Source organism: Erithacus rubecula (assembly GCF_903797595.1).
Source record: "Erithacus rubecula genome assembly, chromosome: 6".
In the NCBI taxonomy this organism is placed as follows: Eukaryota; Metazoa; Chordata; class Aves; order Passeriformes; family Muscicapidae; genus Erithacus; species Erithacus rubecula.
The window spans coordinates 10,620,521-10,634,606 of record NC_136688.1 but is presented as its reverse complement, the minus strand read 5'-3'; the positions used below and the strand labels follow the sequence as shown (position 1 = coordinate 10,634,606).

The window sequence follows — 14,086 nt, the reverse complement described above, 5'->3', positions numbered from 1 at the left end:
GATGAGGATGAAATACACATAGGGATAGGGATGGGAATAGGGATAGGGATAGGAATAGGGATAGGGATAGGGATAGGGATAGGGATAGGGATAGGGATAGGGATAGGGATAGGGATAGGGATAGGGAAGAACACAACATCATGGATCAGTGGGATAGGAAAAGCTATGGGATGCGTCCTGACTCGTAGCTGCAGGAAGGTGATCTGCAGGCCTGGCTGGGAGCAATGCTGAGCAGCTGAGCATGAAGCCAGCATGGCCAGCATGGCCAGTGGGACCACAGCCTATCAGCTGGAGACTGTGCTGATCCCTGTCTCCTCAAAGACCCTCCGGAAGGCGACCTGGAGGGATCTGACAGAGCAGTGCCTCCAGCCGCTCCCCACCAAGAAGTAGATGAAGGGGTTGATGCTGCTGTTGATGCAGGCAAGCAGGAAAACCACCTGGGAGTACATAATTATATCATCAAGCTTCTGAAAGAAATTCCAGATGCTGAGGGGCACTAAAAAGATGAGGAAGAAGAGCACAGTGAGGAAGATAACAATGTAGAGCCTCTTAGGCTGGCGTCTCTTGGAGCCACACAGGATCTTTATGAAGAGGATCACATTGGAGATTACCATGGGTAGAGCAAAGATGATGAAGCTGAGGGCATACATGGAGATGAGAGCCACCTGGCAGTGCTCCTGGTCCAGTGACAGGCACAGGGAGGTCACCACCACCATGACAGTGATGGAGAGTGCCCAGAGCAGGGCACACACCACGCAGGACAGGCGCTGGGGACGGCGGCAGCGGTACCAGAGTGGGAAGAGAATTGAGCTACTCCTCTCAATGCTGATGGCTGTCAGCAGGTACAGCCCCACGTTGTAGGAGAACAGGGACAGCAAGAGAAGGGCCTTCACGTGCTGCAGGGACACGACACTGGGGCAGGGCACATCATGCAGCAGGTACAGCACAGAGGAGGGGACCATGAAGAAGAGGAAGGTGAAGTCGGCAACAGCCAGGTTGAGGATGTAGACGGTGATGGGGTTCCTGCGGATGCGGAATCCCAGGAGCCAGAGGACAGTCCCATTCCCAACCAGCCCACAGAGGCAGATGAACAGTGTGACACCATCTGTGGCCACATCGGTGACATTGATCCTACAGGAATCATCTCCTTCAATGTACGTCACGGGAGATGAGGGAGGTGGGGAGGTCTGGTTCAGCTCCATGGTGGAGGGTGGTCCCCAGCTGTGGTCAGAGCAGAGGAGAATTACTGGGACCCCAGAGGACCTCATGACTTGGGGAGTGATCCTGTCAGAGTGGCACAACAGGGCTGGGGACAGGGGAGCCATAGGATATCTGGGGTGAGGTAAGGTGAAGGGAGGGTTGAAGCAATTCAGTCATCCCAATTGAGGACAGCCATGGGGAGCAGTGAGAGGGGATTTGGGGACATCCAGGGAGACACAAGCAGTACCCAGGGCTGGACTCTGGTCCCGATCCCCTACCTTTCCTTGGGGCCAACCTGTTGGTGTGTCCGAGCAGGGCGCGCTTCTTCCCTCCGGTGCTCAATCTTCTCCTGTGAGGAACATCGGCGTCTCCACGTCCTCAGAAGCTCCAAGCAGCCAATTTGTCCCCAAATGAAGCTGCTTTTTGGGGCGTTTCTGCACAATCACAGGTCAGGCACAGAGCACTGGGCAGTTGCACACAAGCTGCCTCTTCTCCCATCAAAAGTCTGTTGGTCTTGCAGGAAAGGAAATGTTTTGTCCGAGCGAATACCCCAGAGGATGAACACTGCAGCAGCTGCATCTCGCTGTGAAAAAATCTTGATGCTTTTATGATTCAACCTGATGTCTCATTAGACTGATAATTGCCACCTTCCTAATTGTTTGATGGTGCTCAAGCCTCCTCTCCCCATTCTACCCCGATGCTGGCATCCTACTGAGATTGTTCATTACTGCGTGCATTTCCCTCCCAGCCTCCCATCATGAGAATCCCTCTCCTCCAACTTCATCCTGCATCAGGCCTGGGTGTGAATTGGGAATTTGAGCCTTCACTTTGGATTCACTCCAGCTGGTCTGGAGGCTCCAGAGCCCTTCTGGACTGGCTGATACCCCCTGAGAGAACCTGGAGAAGCTGCTGGCAGATGAGGAGATGGCAGGGGACAGCACACACGACCCCACATCCCTCCCTGCAACCCTACACCAGAAGCAGCCATTCACCCCCACTAGAATTTCAGGATGATGGAAGAGGCCACCGACTGAACTGGAGAGGATCTTGGGGACATCTAAGCAGGGCCATCACTGGGGGACATCACTGATAGGATGGCATGTCCCCGAGCAAAGCAGGGTGTCACAGCGTGTCCCAGCTGTGCTGGAATCACTAGGAAAAGGCAGGAGGCTGGTGGCCACCCCCTCACCCAGGTGCTGCTGAGCTGAACGCTGGAGACAGAGACTCCTGGCAGGGCAGGGCTCAGCATGGCACAGCAGGGGTGTGACAGCAGAGGTGGCAGTGACAGCGGGGCCAGGGCAGTGAGTCACCCCCTCCGTGCCTCCCTCCACCCCTGGACTTTGCCTCCCGCGGATGCTCGCGGCAATAAATCCCGGGCTCGGAGGCGGGAATGCGGCGTCGGGGAGGCCACGGGGGTCCCATCCCAGGGGTGTGGGGCGGAGCTGTGCAGGGCCATCTGCACGGAGAGTGCACGAGTGGGATTGCGAAGGGCAGTGGGATCAGGAGTGGGATGAGGATGAGAGCGCGCCAGAGGCAGCGGGCAGGACTGCGAGGGAGCGTCACACGGGCAGGCAGGACATGCAGGTGGCAGTGTGACGCTTGTGCGCCGCGAGGACCTGCCGGGAGAAGGTCACCTGTGAGCCGGGACACCTGTACGTGTGTCGCGACCGCTGTCACCGCCGCGGCCCCAGCCCGGCGGCGGGCGGGGTGACAGCCGCACCCTGGACCGGGCGGGTGCTGCCCGGCCCCCTGTCCCCATCGCTGCCTCCGCCGAGGCCACTCGGGCTCCGTGGCCCCAGCGGACACCCCCATGCAGCAGGAGCCGGGGGGGCAGAGCCCAGGAGCCCCCGAAACCGAGGTCAAGGCTGTCATCGTGGGGGATGGCGGCTGCGGGAAGACGTCACTGCTGCTGGCCTTCGCCAGGGGGGACTTCCCCAAGGTACCGGCATTCCTGTCCCCTGGCGGGTGGGTGGCTGTGTCACCGTGCGGGAGCGGTGACAGGCAAAGGGCGGCGATGGGACGGACACGGTGGCAGCAGCGGCGCCGTTTGCAGGGGGACATGGGGACAGGGGGCAAGAGGTGGCCCAGCCTGGGGCTGGTGGGGCTCTGTGACACCTCTGCCTCTCTTGGTAGGTCACAGGGTGGGGAGCAGGATTTGTCCCTCAGTGAGGGCACTCAGGGAGTGCAGGGGAGAGGGGCTGCCACAGAGACCCCTGTCCCTAGTCCCCGTGGGACATCCATGACGCTCGGTACTGTCCTGGGATGGGGGACAAAGGTGGTTCCCATCCCACTGCGCCAAGGAGGAAGCAGTATTTCCTACTCCCTGCTTCCCTGCCTGTGCCCTGTTCTGTCCCCACTGGGGTCCCCTCCATCGCTGCTCCCCACAGCTGCCTTTGTCACCTGTATCACGCTCCCCCTCTCCCCTCCCAGGTCTATGTCCCCACCGTGTTTGAGAAGTACACAGCGTCTCTCCAGGTTGCCGGCAAGCCCGTGAAGATCCACCTGTGGGACACAGCAGGTGGGACAGGAGGGGACAGGATGGGCAGAGCCCCCCCTCTCTCCCACTCGGGTGTCTCGGGGTGTCCTACATGACTGGTCGTGCCTTGGCGGGGTGTCCCCATGCCATGACAGTGGGAGAGCGGGGATTAACCCACAGCCGTCACAGTTGTCACTTTCATGGTCCCACACTGGTGTGTGTAATGGTTTCCTTCTCCACCCGGCAGGACAGGAAGACTATGACAGGCTTCGCCCTCTGTCCTACTCAGATGCCAACGTTGTCCTCATATGCTTTGATGTGACCGACTCAAACAGCTTCGACAACATCCTAACAAAGGTAATGGAGCTCCGTGGGTGCTCTCTGTCCCCTGTCCCCATCCCTGGGTGACATGTGCCCATGCCTGGGTGACATGTCCCCTCACAGTGGTACCCGGAGGTGAATCACTTCTGCAAGGGGGTCCCGGTGCTGCTGGTGGGCTGCAAGACAGACCTGCGGCAGGACCAGGAGGTGCTGCAGAAGCTGAAGGACGGGCGGATAGAGCCCGTCTCTCGCCAGCAGGTGGGTGTCACCTCCCGGTGGGACGGGATGGGACAGGACAGGGGGGGCCCCCAGCGCGGGATCGTGCAGCAGCGGGGTCCCAGGGGAGTCTGACTGTGTGTCCCCGCAGGGAGAGGCCATGGCCCGGCAGGTCCGCGCCGTGTCCTACATGGAATGCTCAGCCAGGTACCAGGATAATGTCGGGAACATCTTTGAGACAGCCTGCAGTGCCGCCATCAGTGCCGCCCGCCGGAGGCAGCGCAAGATGAAACCCAGGAGGGTCTGCGTGTTGCTCTGAGCCCCCCGGCTCGGCACAGCGCCCCGGGGATCTCCTGCCGTCCCCAGGCTCCAACTGCACCGGGGTCGCTGCCGCGCCTCTGCCCCCACCACCATAACGCCGCTGCCGCCCTCCCGGCCCGCGGCTGGCGCTGCTGGTCACCATGGGGTGACAGCAGGAAAGCATCGCTAGCACGAGGAAACTGTCACGTCTGGATCCCACAGTCCCATTAGGAATCCCAGCATCCTGTCCCTGTCCCACCAGGAATCCCAGCATCCCACCATATGTGCCAGCATCCCCTGCCAGCCGGGTTCTGGGAGCAGAGAACTGATTTGGGGGCTCCCCTTCCCGCTGGCAGGCCAGCGCCGGAGGGTGACACGGGGTGACACGGGGTCATCTTCTGCTATTAAAGTGACACAAAACTCGTCAGTGTGACACGGTCCCTGGGGCAGGAGCAGCCCCTGCACGGCCTGGGGGTGTCGGGGATTCCGGGTGGGTGTCGGGGACATGGGATGGGTATCAGGGACACGGGATCCCACCATGGGCTGGGGGTGGATGAGAGGCCACTGGCACGGGGTCACCTGCTGATTTTGGGTTGAGGTGTGTGTGAGCATGTGTCCAGATTTGTGCCGCACGTACAGGTCTGTAGGTTTACCATTTATGACCATACGTATAGTTTTATGTATATGTTTCTATATACATATTAATATATAATGCATATATAACTATATGGTTAATGCATAACCACCCATATCACTATATTTATTATATATATCACTGCATATAGCTCGGTTATAACTATCTATATAACCATATATAGTTTATAAAAGCGTTGTTAATATCTACAGTATATAACTAAGGAGCTGTATATAATTACGTAGGTGTATGCAGGAACTCGCGTCTCTGCATTCAGACCTCCACACAGGCGTGCACAGCCGTGCGCGCAGCCGCGAAGCCCGCGGGGATCCCGAGGAGCCTCACGGCGGATCACGAGCCCCCCAAAATCCCACCGGGACTCCCCCTCTGCAGCCCCCCGTCGGGGGCGTGGCCACGCGCGGGGCGTGGTTTTGGTCGTTAGTGGGCGTGGCCGCCCTGAGCCGCGCGCGCGCGCGCGGGGCGGGGAGGGGCCGGGCTGGGGAGTGCGCGGCGCACGCGCGGCGTGCGGGTGCGGGGGGGGGAGCCCCGTGCGTGCGGCGCGTGCGCGCGGCGTCGGTGTGTATGTGAGGCTCTGACGGGTTCAAAATGGCGGCGGCGGCTCCTGTGTGAGGAGGGGGAACGGTGTCCCGGCCGAGGGGCGGCGGAGCCGGGGGGGCACCGCGCAGGCGGGACGGGGCGGGCGGCGCTGGCGGAGGCCCGGCACTCGGCGGCCGGGGGGGGTGCGGTAGTGGTGGTGGTGGAGGTGGCGGCGGTGGTGGCGGCGGGGGGCCGCGGGCCGCGGCGGCGGGGGGCGGCCGGCGGGGCTGTCAGCGCCCGCTGCCCGCGCCGGGAGCGGCGGGGCCGGGGGCGCGGCGGGTCCGGGACGCGATCGCTGCTGACCGGGGGGTTCCTCCTCCTCCGTCTGTTCTGTTCCCCCCCGTGCCGGCGGTAGAAGAGGACAAAGGCGCAGGAGAGACCTGGTGAGCACCGCGGGGGTCAGCGGCGACCCCCGAGTTCGAGCGGGGCCCCGGAACGCGGCCGGGCGGGAGCGGGCGCGGGCGGGTCTCCCCTTGCCGGGCCCCGGGAGGCCGCGTCGGGAAGTTGAGGAGGGGGCGGCGGGTGCTGGCTGACAGCTCCCCGGGGACCCTCCCGTGCTGCCGCGGCGGGGGCGGGCTGGGGTGGCCCCGCGGGCCGGGGGTGGCCGCCTCCCCCGCGGCGGGGCGGGCGCGCTGCGCACCGGTTGCCCGGTTGTTTATAAACAGAGTTCAGCAAGTGTGGGGAAAGTGCTTCCCTCGGCCGGCCGGGAGTCCTGGTGCCGTGGTTCCAAGGGAGGCGGGGGTCGGGAAGGTGCTGGCGGGACTGGGAATGCTCTGCTATCGAAGCCGGGGATCGGGGAGGAGCAGGATGGAGCGAGTTCTCCCTACGTGGTCGTAGAGGTTCTGTAACACTACAGAGGGTGGCGGATCCGCTTCCCCGATCCTATTCCCCGATTCTCCTTCCCGAACGTCCGACTTAGACTTAGTCCTGAGGATCAAGAGCCGTGCCATACCCAGGCTTTGGTTGGTTTCCGTCCCTTTAAAAAGAAAAAGTTGTAGGTGCCATTTGATGCCCTGGGAGGTTTTTCCAGGTTGGTGTGTGGTGTCACAAGGTGGCACATTTGGAGAGCTCAGCATTTAGGTCTTCTCCAGCCAGGAGTTAAAGCCCTGACTGCTTCCCTGCTTGGGTGCTGCGTGTAGGAGAGATCCCATATGCCTTCCCTCTTCGTGGGAGATGTCCTGTACCAGTGTAGTTTCTCCCAGGCGCCACGGTACAGGATAATCCTGAGGACAGTGGTTGTGTTGTTTGGAGGAGTTGGCTCTCCAGTGTCTAGTTTTGGGAAGGCCACAGTTTGACAGCACCTTCCGTGGTTTTTATCCTGCTGTGGGCTAGTGGAGCTGCTGGTGGTAGTCTGGAGCCAAAGTGGGAGACCTGCAGCTCCTGTTGTGTTACAGAAGAGCCTGTGAAGTAATTTATCTTGACATTTATATGAACTTAGAATAGGAGCCTTAAAAGTTGGGGTGGGCTCATCCACTGGGTTCTGTCAGCCCCCAGAGTTGGTGGGGTTGGCCCCACAAGGAGGTGAGTAGTGTGGGTGCCCCCGTGCCCTTCTTCACTGTTTCCCTCTGGCTTCCAAGGAGGAAGAGGACGACGACAGCAGTCCTGGTGTGTCCTTCTCGCTCTCTTCTGAGGAGTCGGAGATGGAGCCCGAGGAAGAGCGGATCCGTTACAGCCAAAGACTGGTCAGTAGCGGCCTTGAAACAATCCTATTCCAGTCTTGGTTCTGTTGCAGCTGGAGAAGGGAAGGGCTTTTCCTGGCAGCAGGGTTAAACAGCCTGAACAGGCTGGTGGTGGATGGATGCAGCCTGCACAGAGCTGTGGGCTTGGCTTAGATGGCTTTGTGGGTTCTTTTATGTCACCGAGTTTGTCCTAATGAAGGAAATTTGTCTGCTGAGCTCTGGAAAGGGGTGTTGGAGGCTGAGGAAGGAGCTTTGGGATAGGAACATGAAAATGGTTTCAGTGCAGTTTCTGTCACAACAAGTTTTTTCTGTGTCTGACAAGCAAAGGACCTGAAACACTGTGTGTTACCATTCTTGATATGAGTGGCTGTGAAATCTGGGGGAACCTGCTCCCAATTCAAGCTCCAGTTTTCCTGTGTCTTTTCCCAGTGTTTTGAAGGAGCTCTTCCAGCATTCAGGTCCCAGTCAGGCCCTGTCAAGAGCTCTGGTGTTTGTGCTGCTGTTTGGTGGGACTGCATGAGTCCAGTGGCCTGGGAATTGGGCTGTAACTGAGAACAGCTTGGGAGCAGCTGCTCTTAGAATCTGAGGTGATATTCCCAGAGATCCCAGGGAAGGAGGGAAGCTGTTGTCTCCCACGCTGTTTTGAGGCAGTTGCAAACCCCCGGTGTGGTCAAGTGGCAGCTCTGTGGTGGAGTCCCCCTCTGAGTCACAGCAATACCTGTACCCTCACCTTCAAGGTGCTGCCCATAAAGGTAAATCCTTATCCTTTAATTCTCTGGAATCATTTGGTGTGAGGCTGTGTGGTTCTTGGCTTTAAGCTTCGTACTCAAGATGAGCAGTCCTAGGTACTGGGGAGTTCCCAAGTGCTTCGGTGGATGTTTTAATTTGGCATCAAGAGCAGTCCCACCTCCTCCCTCATCCTGACACATTTATTCCTACAGCTGTGCAGGATGCAGCTCAAGGTGCTGGTTTGAGTTCTGGGGAGTGATCCAGGGCTAACCCAAAATACCTGGATAAAGATATGGCAGGTGAAGGGGACTATCAGCAGCAACTTGTCGGTTTAAAAATGCTTATCATCTCTCAAATAAAAATCAGGAGGAGTTGGTATCCTGGTGCAGGTGGGCTGGGCTCCAGCAGAATGTGCTAAGCTGGATAAATGCCTGCGGGCTGATGAGCTCCCTGCTTAAAGGGGTTTGGGAAGGCACATGGGCAGCAGGGTGAGGCTCACCTGGACTTGGGTGGCCTCATGTGCGTGAGTTGTCTGTGCTGGCCTGAGGCCCGGAGGAGGAGGCATGACCCCTGTGTGGTGGGTCAGGCTTAACTCCTACCTGCCATGCTTTTCCTGGAAACTTCCATCTCATTATGTGCTCCTGCTGTGTCAGTGATGCTCTCTTGCTGAAGGATCCTTAAAAGATAATTCTTTTTCTTCTGTATAGCATGATTTGACTTACTCAAATATCCCACATATGCCTTGGACTTGGGAGCTGGGTTAGTGGGCCTAAATGAAAAGTTCCAAGTAGGGAAACAGTGAGCTGGTGGTACAGTGTGTTTCTGCTGCAGTCAGCTGTGTTTCTGGTATGTGGCAGGGGCTTGACTAGAAAAAAATAAATGTATTTTAAAGCAACCCAATCCAGGTGTGATAGTAGTCTTACTGGCCAAACAACCTGGACCAGAGTAGTTTATGGTGTTGAAGGAGCTGAATTAATTGTGTGGTTTGATGGTACCATCTGAGTTGGCAGAGGAAGTTTGTTCTCTGGTGTGTCAGGTAATCACACTGACAGGATCTTTTTCCTGACTGGTTTCCATCAGGACATAGAGGAAATCTTGAGTGTTCTGTGTTATTTTATTTAGTTTGCACTAATGTCACCTTCCTCTGCCTCAAAAATCTGATGCGTGTCTGAATGAATTTATCAGTATTGGTGAAAGTTCTGGGTTTGGAGGAGAAATTCACCTCTGCTTCGGGTGTGGTCATGTTCCTGCAGAAATTCCCTGCCGGGTCACACATGTGGCACATTGGACACTTTGGTTAGGTGGGTTGCACTGCCCTAACTGTACTTGCTTCCTAGTGCAGGCTCTGCATCCATCACTCCCAGGATAACACAGGCCTGGGTGATTTGCTCTGGACTCAGGGATATTACTGGGAGGATGTCTTGTGCCCATCCAAGACCATCTGTGGGAGGAGCTGTGTCCTGGTGAGCTCTGGGAGGCTCATGAGGACACTGGGGCATGCTGAGTGTGGAGGGGACACAGAGGAGCAAGTTGTCCATGTTCCCCACCAGAGACTGGGAGCAGTGGAGATAAGACTTGCAGGCACTCTAGAGTCGTTTGCTGCTAATTCTGTGGGAATGTTCTGCCCTAACGAGGCAGTTCTTGGGGCTTAGGCTGAGGTGCCAGCATTTCAAGCTGGAGTTGCGTGTTTTGCAGGCCCTTAACAGGCCCTTAACCGAGGAGCTGAAATGCTCTATTGTGTCCTGAGCCTGAGTGACAGTCCAGCCCTGGTACTAACAATGCCACGGTCCCTCTCGGAGACTTGGAAGTCTTTGCTGGCTGTCACTGGGTGGTTGCACCCAGCCCATGTCACACCAGGCTGTTGGGCTCTCCCCAAGAAGCCTGCACTTCTTAAAGGCTCTGGAGAAAAAGATCAATTGGCCTACTGCTCACAGAGGCTGTCTGCCCTTCTGCAGAGCCATCCTGCCATATTCCTGGGTGTTGGAAGTGTGAGGAAATCTCACCTTCTCCCTGCTCCAGGGCTCATTTTGGCAGGCCTGTGCTGTGAACTGAGACTAGCAAGGCCCTGTGAATTGCAGGCTGGGATTAGCACATTACCACAGTGTTGCCGTGCACTTGCAGTTACAATATTCAGAGTGAGAAATGAAGGGCAGCAGCACTGGATCACTTTAGAATGACTTGGGAGCACAGCAGAGGAGTGCCATTATCCATAGGACAAATCCTGCTCATCAGTCTTCCCAACAGTCTGTATCTCAGGGTGTGGTTCCCAGTCAGGGTTGCTGGGGTGGCAGAGCTGGTTGAAGAGGTTTTCTCCCTCCCTCAGTTAGTGCCTCAGGAGTTGATAGTCTTGAGGTGAACACTGCCTCAGATCATTGTGAATCATGTCCTGGATGGAAGTTGTCAGGAGGGAGGCATTTAATCCCAGCTGTTGTCTGTGCTGGGGTAGTGAGCAAACCTGATGGGGCTGGAAGTCTGAGATGGGGAGACAGGGTGGGGTAGGAGCCTCTTAAACTGGCTCCGCTGCTGGAGAGAGCCTGAGGAGGAGCCTCACCTTCCCTGGGGGCTCTGTGGGCTGAGCCACAGCTCCTGCTGGAGTGCTGGGGGTTGGCCCCAAGTTACCATCCCTGGCTGGGTGCAGTGTCACCCTTATTTTGGCTGTGGGAGAGATTGTGACACCCATGAAGGAAAATGGGCTCATGGAGCAGGAGACCAAAGTGCTGTGGGTGCCGGAGAATTTGGAAGATGAGAGGGGAGCTGGGAGTGAATTGCATTATCCTATGGTCTGAGGCAGTCTGTGTCCTGCCTTAGCACTGCCCTGCTCTCTGGTCAGATCCTTGTGTGAAATTTGAGAGGAGGCTCTGCCTGTCCCTACCAGCCAGAAACTGAGGCCTCTCCTGTGAACAGCAGTCACCAAACCTGCCCTTACATGTCAGTGTCCACAGTATCCCCTGGGAGAGTTCAGATGGGCTTTGCAGCATGTGGAGCCATCAGCTGGGGGATGAAGCCTGGGGAGTGTACTGGACAAGGTTTTTCTTGCAGCCCTGTGTGCTGTGGAGTAATCCCAGCTCAGCCCATGCCTGAGGGATGGCACTGCTGGCTCTGGCCAGTGCCCAGAGTCCCAGCAGCTGGAATCTTGTGGTTTCCAACTTGTTTGTGTCCTTTCTGCAGGATGGATGGAGTGATGTCAGTGCAGGACACAAGTCATGGGGCAGGAAGGCCCAGGAAGGCCCACACATGTTGACAGGACACTTGTGTCAGTTTCTGTCATGGGATGGGAATAGATTGAGGGAGAAATGGCTTCAGAGCTGGGAGAAGGAGGTTAGGGGGAGCAGGCTGTGGGCTGCCTGTGTCAGGTAAGATAGGGAAAAGGAGGATGCAGCTTCCTGCCTTCCCTGTGTTGCTCCATCTTGAATGTTTCACGGTATCCCAACAGTGCAAGGAGTTTCAAGGAGCAGTCGCATCAGGTTCAGCCCAGTTTCTTGTTTGTCCTGTAAAGCTGCTCACTACCAGGTAATGATCCCTGGAGATTGCTGGTGTTTGTCACCCCTGGGTATTGGAGGGTGACAGAGGCCAGTGCTGCTGGATACTGGCTTTCCCAGGGCTGCTCCCACTGATTTGGGACTGATATGAGTGTGCCTGTGTTGCTCCCTGCAGACATTGAGCATGGGATGAGCCCCAGGCACTGGGTGAGAATTTGGATGTTTTTACATCACCTGCTCCCTCTTCCCCACGTTTGAAATGTGACACTGGCAATTCCTGTCAAGCCAAGCTCCTTCCTGGAGTTCCTCTGTGCCCTGTGTGAAACCCAGCCTGGCCAAATGTCCCTGGTCTGCTGGACACACCTCCACTGCCCAGTCTAGACAGGACTCGGGCAAGGGGGGTAATTAATCTATCCCACATGCCTCAAAGTGTCATTCCAAATGACCCAGGTGTAATAAATGAGCTCTAAATAATTCAGGGGCTGTTCAGATTTGGTCTGGGCAGGGCTTTGGTGGAAGCTAGCAGCAACTGAAGGCTATTCTTGGAAAGCTTTAGAAATCCCTGTGAGCATTTAGATCCTGCCAGATGCATGACTGTGCTGGTCCCTGGGAGAATAGGTCCCTGAAACCAAGTGGATGCTGTTCCCTGTCAGCAGAGAGTGATGCAGGAGGTAAATATCTGTGGAATTCTTACTGTCCCAAGCCTGGCTGTGCCCTGAGTGTCCTGGAAGCTGCAGTGCCGACTAAGCAGGGAACCAAACGCCACAGGAGCACTTTAAGTTACCTGTGAGTTACCAAACAGTCTCTGCAGGCTTCATTTATGTTCCTATAAGTTTTGGAATATTTTTTTTCCCAGTGTTACCCCAGCTGGAGGTGACACTAGCAAGTGAGGAGAGCAGTCCCTGTGCCCCCAGTGCCATTTTAGTTGTCAGGAACCACCCAGATTTGCAGGTCACTGCCTGGGTTTGGGGAAGACACGACACAGGTGGGAAAGTTGTGATATGCACAGAAGGTAGAGAAACAAGATGCTACCCTAATCTTGTCCACTGAAAATGTATAACAGAAGCAATTCCCTTCAGGATGAGATCTCTGGTGCTGCTGCTGAGGGAAGAGTGTTGCTGATTCCCGAGGAGCAAATTATGGCTGAGCCTTTAGGGGGCTGTGAGGAACTTTGGTGGTCTTCTTCCCTTCACACAGTGACTTGCACTCCCTTGTACTACTGATGCTCCCTGTTTACTTCATTTCCCAGTTCTTGGAAACCAGGTGGAGAACATTTATAGCTGGCTGTGGATGCTGCTTTCTGCCACTTGAGGTGGTTCAGGTGAACCTGGTGATAAAGTGTATCCTGGGAATCCATGATGAGGGGAGAGGAGATGGAGCTGTTGGATGGGTGTTCTGTCCCATTCCTTATGCATCTCTGTTGCTGTAGCAACATCACTGGGAGTGAACAGCAATGAACTGGCTTTCCAGGGATTCTGAATATCTCTGAAGTTCCAGGAACTTGAACCAAAGAAGTTTTTGGGCTGAGATCTGCTCAGGGTTGCAGGGTAGTGGATTTTGCGTATTTTAGCCATTGCTCTGTATACAACAGAGTTTTAATAAAGCTGCCCACCACACACCCTTTTAGGTCAAGGAAGAGGCTCTGTGAGCTTTGTTCATGCTGGTCCTCAGGGCTGGGAGCTGAGTGCACAGTCCTGTTGTTTTTTAGCCAGTGCTGACAGAATTTGGGAGAAAATACCACTTCAGAAAAGTTCTCCTAGTTCTTCCACATACCCCTGGCTCCTGGGAGCTGTAATCTTGGGATCGAGCTGAGGCAGCTGGAAGTGGAAAGGAGAGGGCTGGCAGTGTATGCTCCTTTAAGGTCAGGCTGCCTCAGTGTCTTTAATTTGCTGTGCATAAATATTTCCATGTGTCACTGAGCCCCTTTGCCCCATTTGGAGTAAGGAAGGGACGAGTGCTGGGCTCCTTATGGAGGAGAGGGGGAGGGAGTGTGTGCAGGGATGGTGTAACAGCACAGAGTCCAAAGGAAATATCCTTCCTAGTAGCTGGATACCCACATTGTCCATATTCTTCCCAATTCTGAATTTGTTTTCCCTTTCCCTGAGCATCCTCAGCCCTATAGCCTGCAATGCAGCCAGCTTGCTGCTGTTCCCTTTAAAAAACAGTGTCAGCTGAGCAGGAATTGCAGTGCAAACCTCAAAGCTTCCTGTGTTTTTGTTATCCCAGTACTCCTGTGGTCCAGCTTCACCCAGGCTGGTTGATGGGACAGAACTGGCAACAGGTTTTTGGCAGAGCTAGGTTGGGACACTGAGAAATTTGGAGGGTGCACACTTCCCTGATAAAAAAAATCCAAGCTAGTCCTGTGATCTCACAGTGTGCTGAGGACAGAGAGGTCCCCAGCAAGGAATGAAGTTACTCAGGGCTGACCTGCTACTGCTGGATCACCTGCATCTCT

The 14,086-nt window shown here is 56.1% G+C and overlaps 2 protein-coding genes and 1 pseudogene across 4 annotated transcripts in view; 2 read left to right on the top strand and 1 right to left on the bottom strand.

The window, feature by feature from the left end:
• Window positions 1-129: 129 nt before the first annotated feature.
• Window positions 130-1,524, bottom strand: LOC306803736 (mas-related G-protein coupled receptor member H pseudogene; annotated as a pseudogene). The gene is made up of 2 exons (XR_013777948.1): window positions 1,479-1,524; window positions 130-1,221 (listed from the first exon to the last, which is right to left on the bottom strand). The product of XR_013777948.1 is annotated as a mas-related G-protein coupled receptor member H pseudogene (transcript).
• Window positions 1,525-3,005: 1,481 nt separating this feature from the next.
• RHOD (ras homolog family member D) lies at window positions 3,006-4,892 on the top strand. 2 transcript variants are annotated; one of them, XM_079309514.1, is made up of 5 exons: window positions 3,006-3,139; window positions 3,631-3,718; window positions 3,924-4,033; window positions 4,121-4,255; window positions 4,365-4,892. In XM_079309514.1, exons 1-5 carry the CDS (start codon window positions 3,011-3,013, stop codon window positions 4,530-4,532), a joined length of 630 nt encoding a protein of 209 aa, XP_079165640.1. In that variant the 5' UTR covers window positions 3,006-3,010; the 3' UTR covers window positions 4,533-4,892. The 2 variants fall into 2 exon arrangements, with proteins under 2 accessions (XP_079165640.1, XP_079165639.1); XM_079309513.1 differs by having other exon boundaries at window positions 3,006-3,298.
• Window positions 4,893-5,643: 751 nt separating this feature from the next.
• The window catches only part of KDM2A (lysine demethylase 2A), a 31,612-nt gene continuing 23,169 nt past the window's right edge, over window positions 5,644-14,086 (top strand). Inside the window, 3 exon segments of the mRNA XM_079310080.1 lie at window positions 5,644-5,773; window positions 6,100-6,127; window positions 7,322-7,426. Of these exon segments, the coding sequence (XP_079166206.1) occupies window positions 5,754-5,773; window positions 6,100-6,127; window positions 7,322-7,426 (153 nt within the window). The 5' untranslated portion in view covers window positions 5,644-5,753.

Coding starts and splice junctions, on each gene's coding strand:
- RHOD (XM_079309513.1), top strand. CDS start 3,011: ATGCAGCAGGAGCCGGGGGGGCAGAGCCCAGGAGCCCCCGAAACCGAG. Junction 3,299..3,630: donor GGTGGCCCAGCCTGGGGCTG/GTGGGGCTCTGT, acceptor CTCCCCTCCCAG/GTCTATGTCCCCACCGTGTT. Junction 4,256..4,364: donor AGCCCGTCTCTCGCCAGCAG/GTGGGTGTCACC, acceptor GTGTCCCCGCAG/GGAGAGGCCATGGCCCGGCA.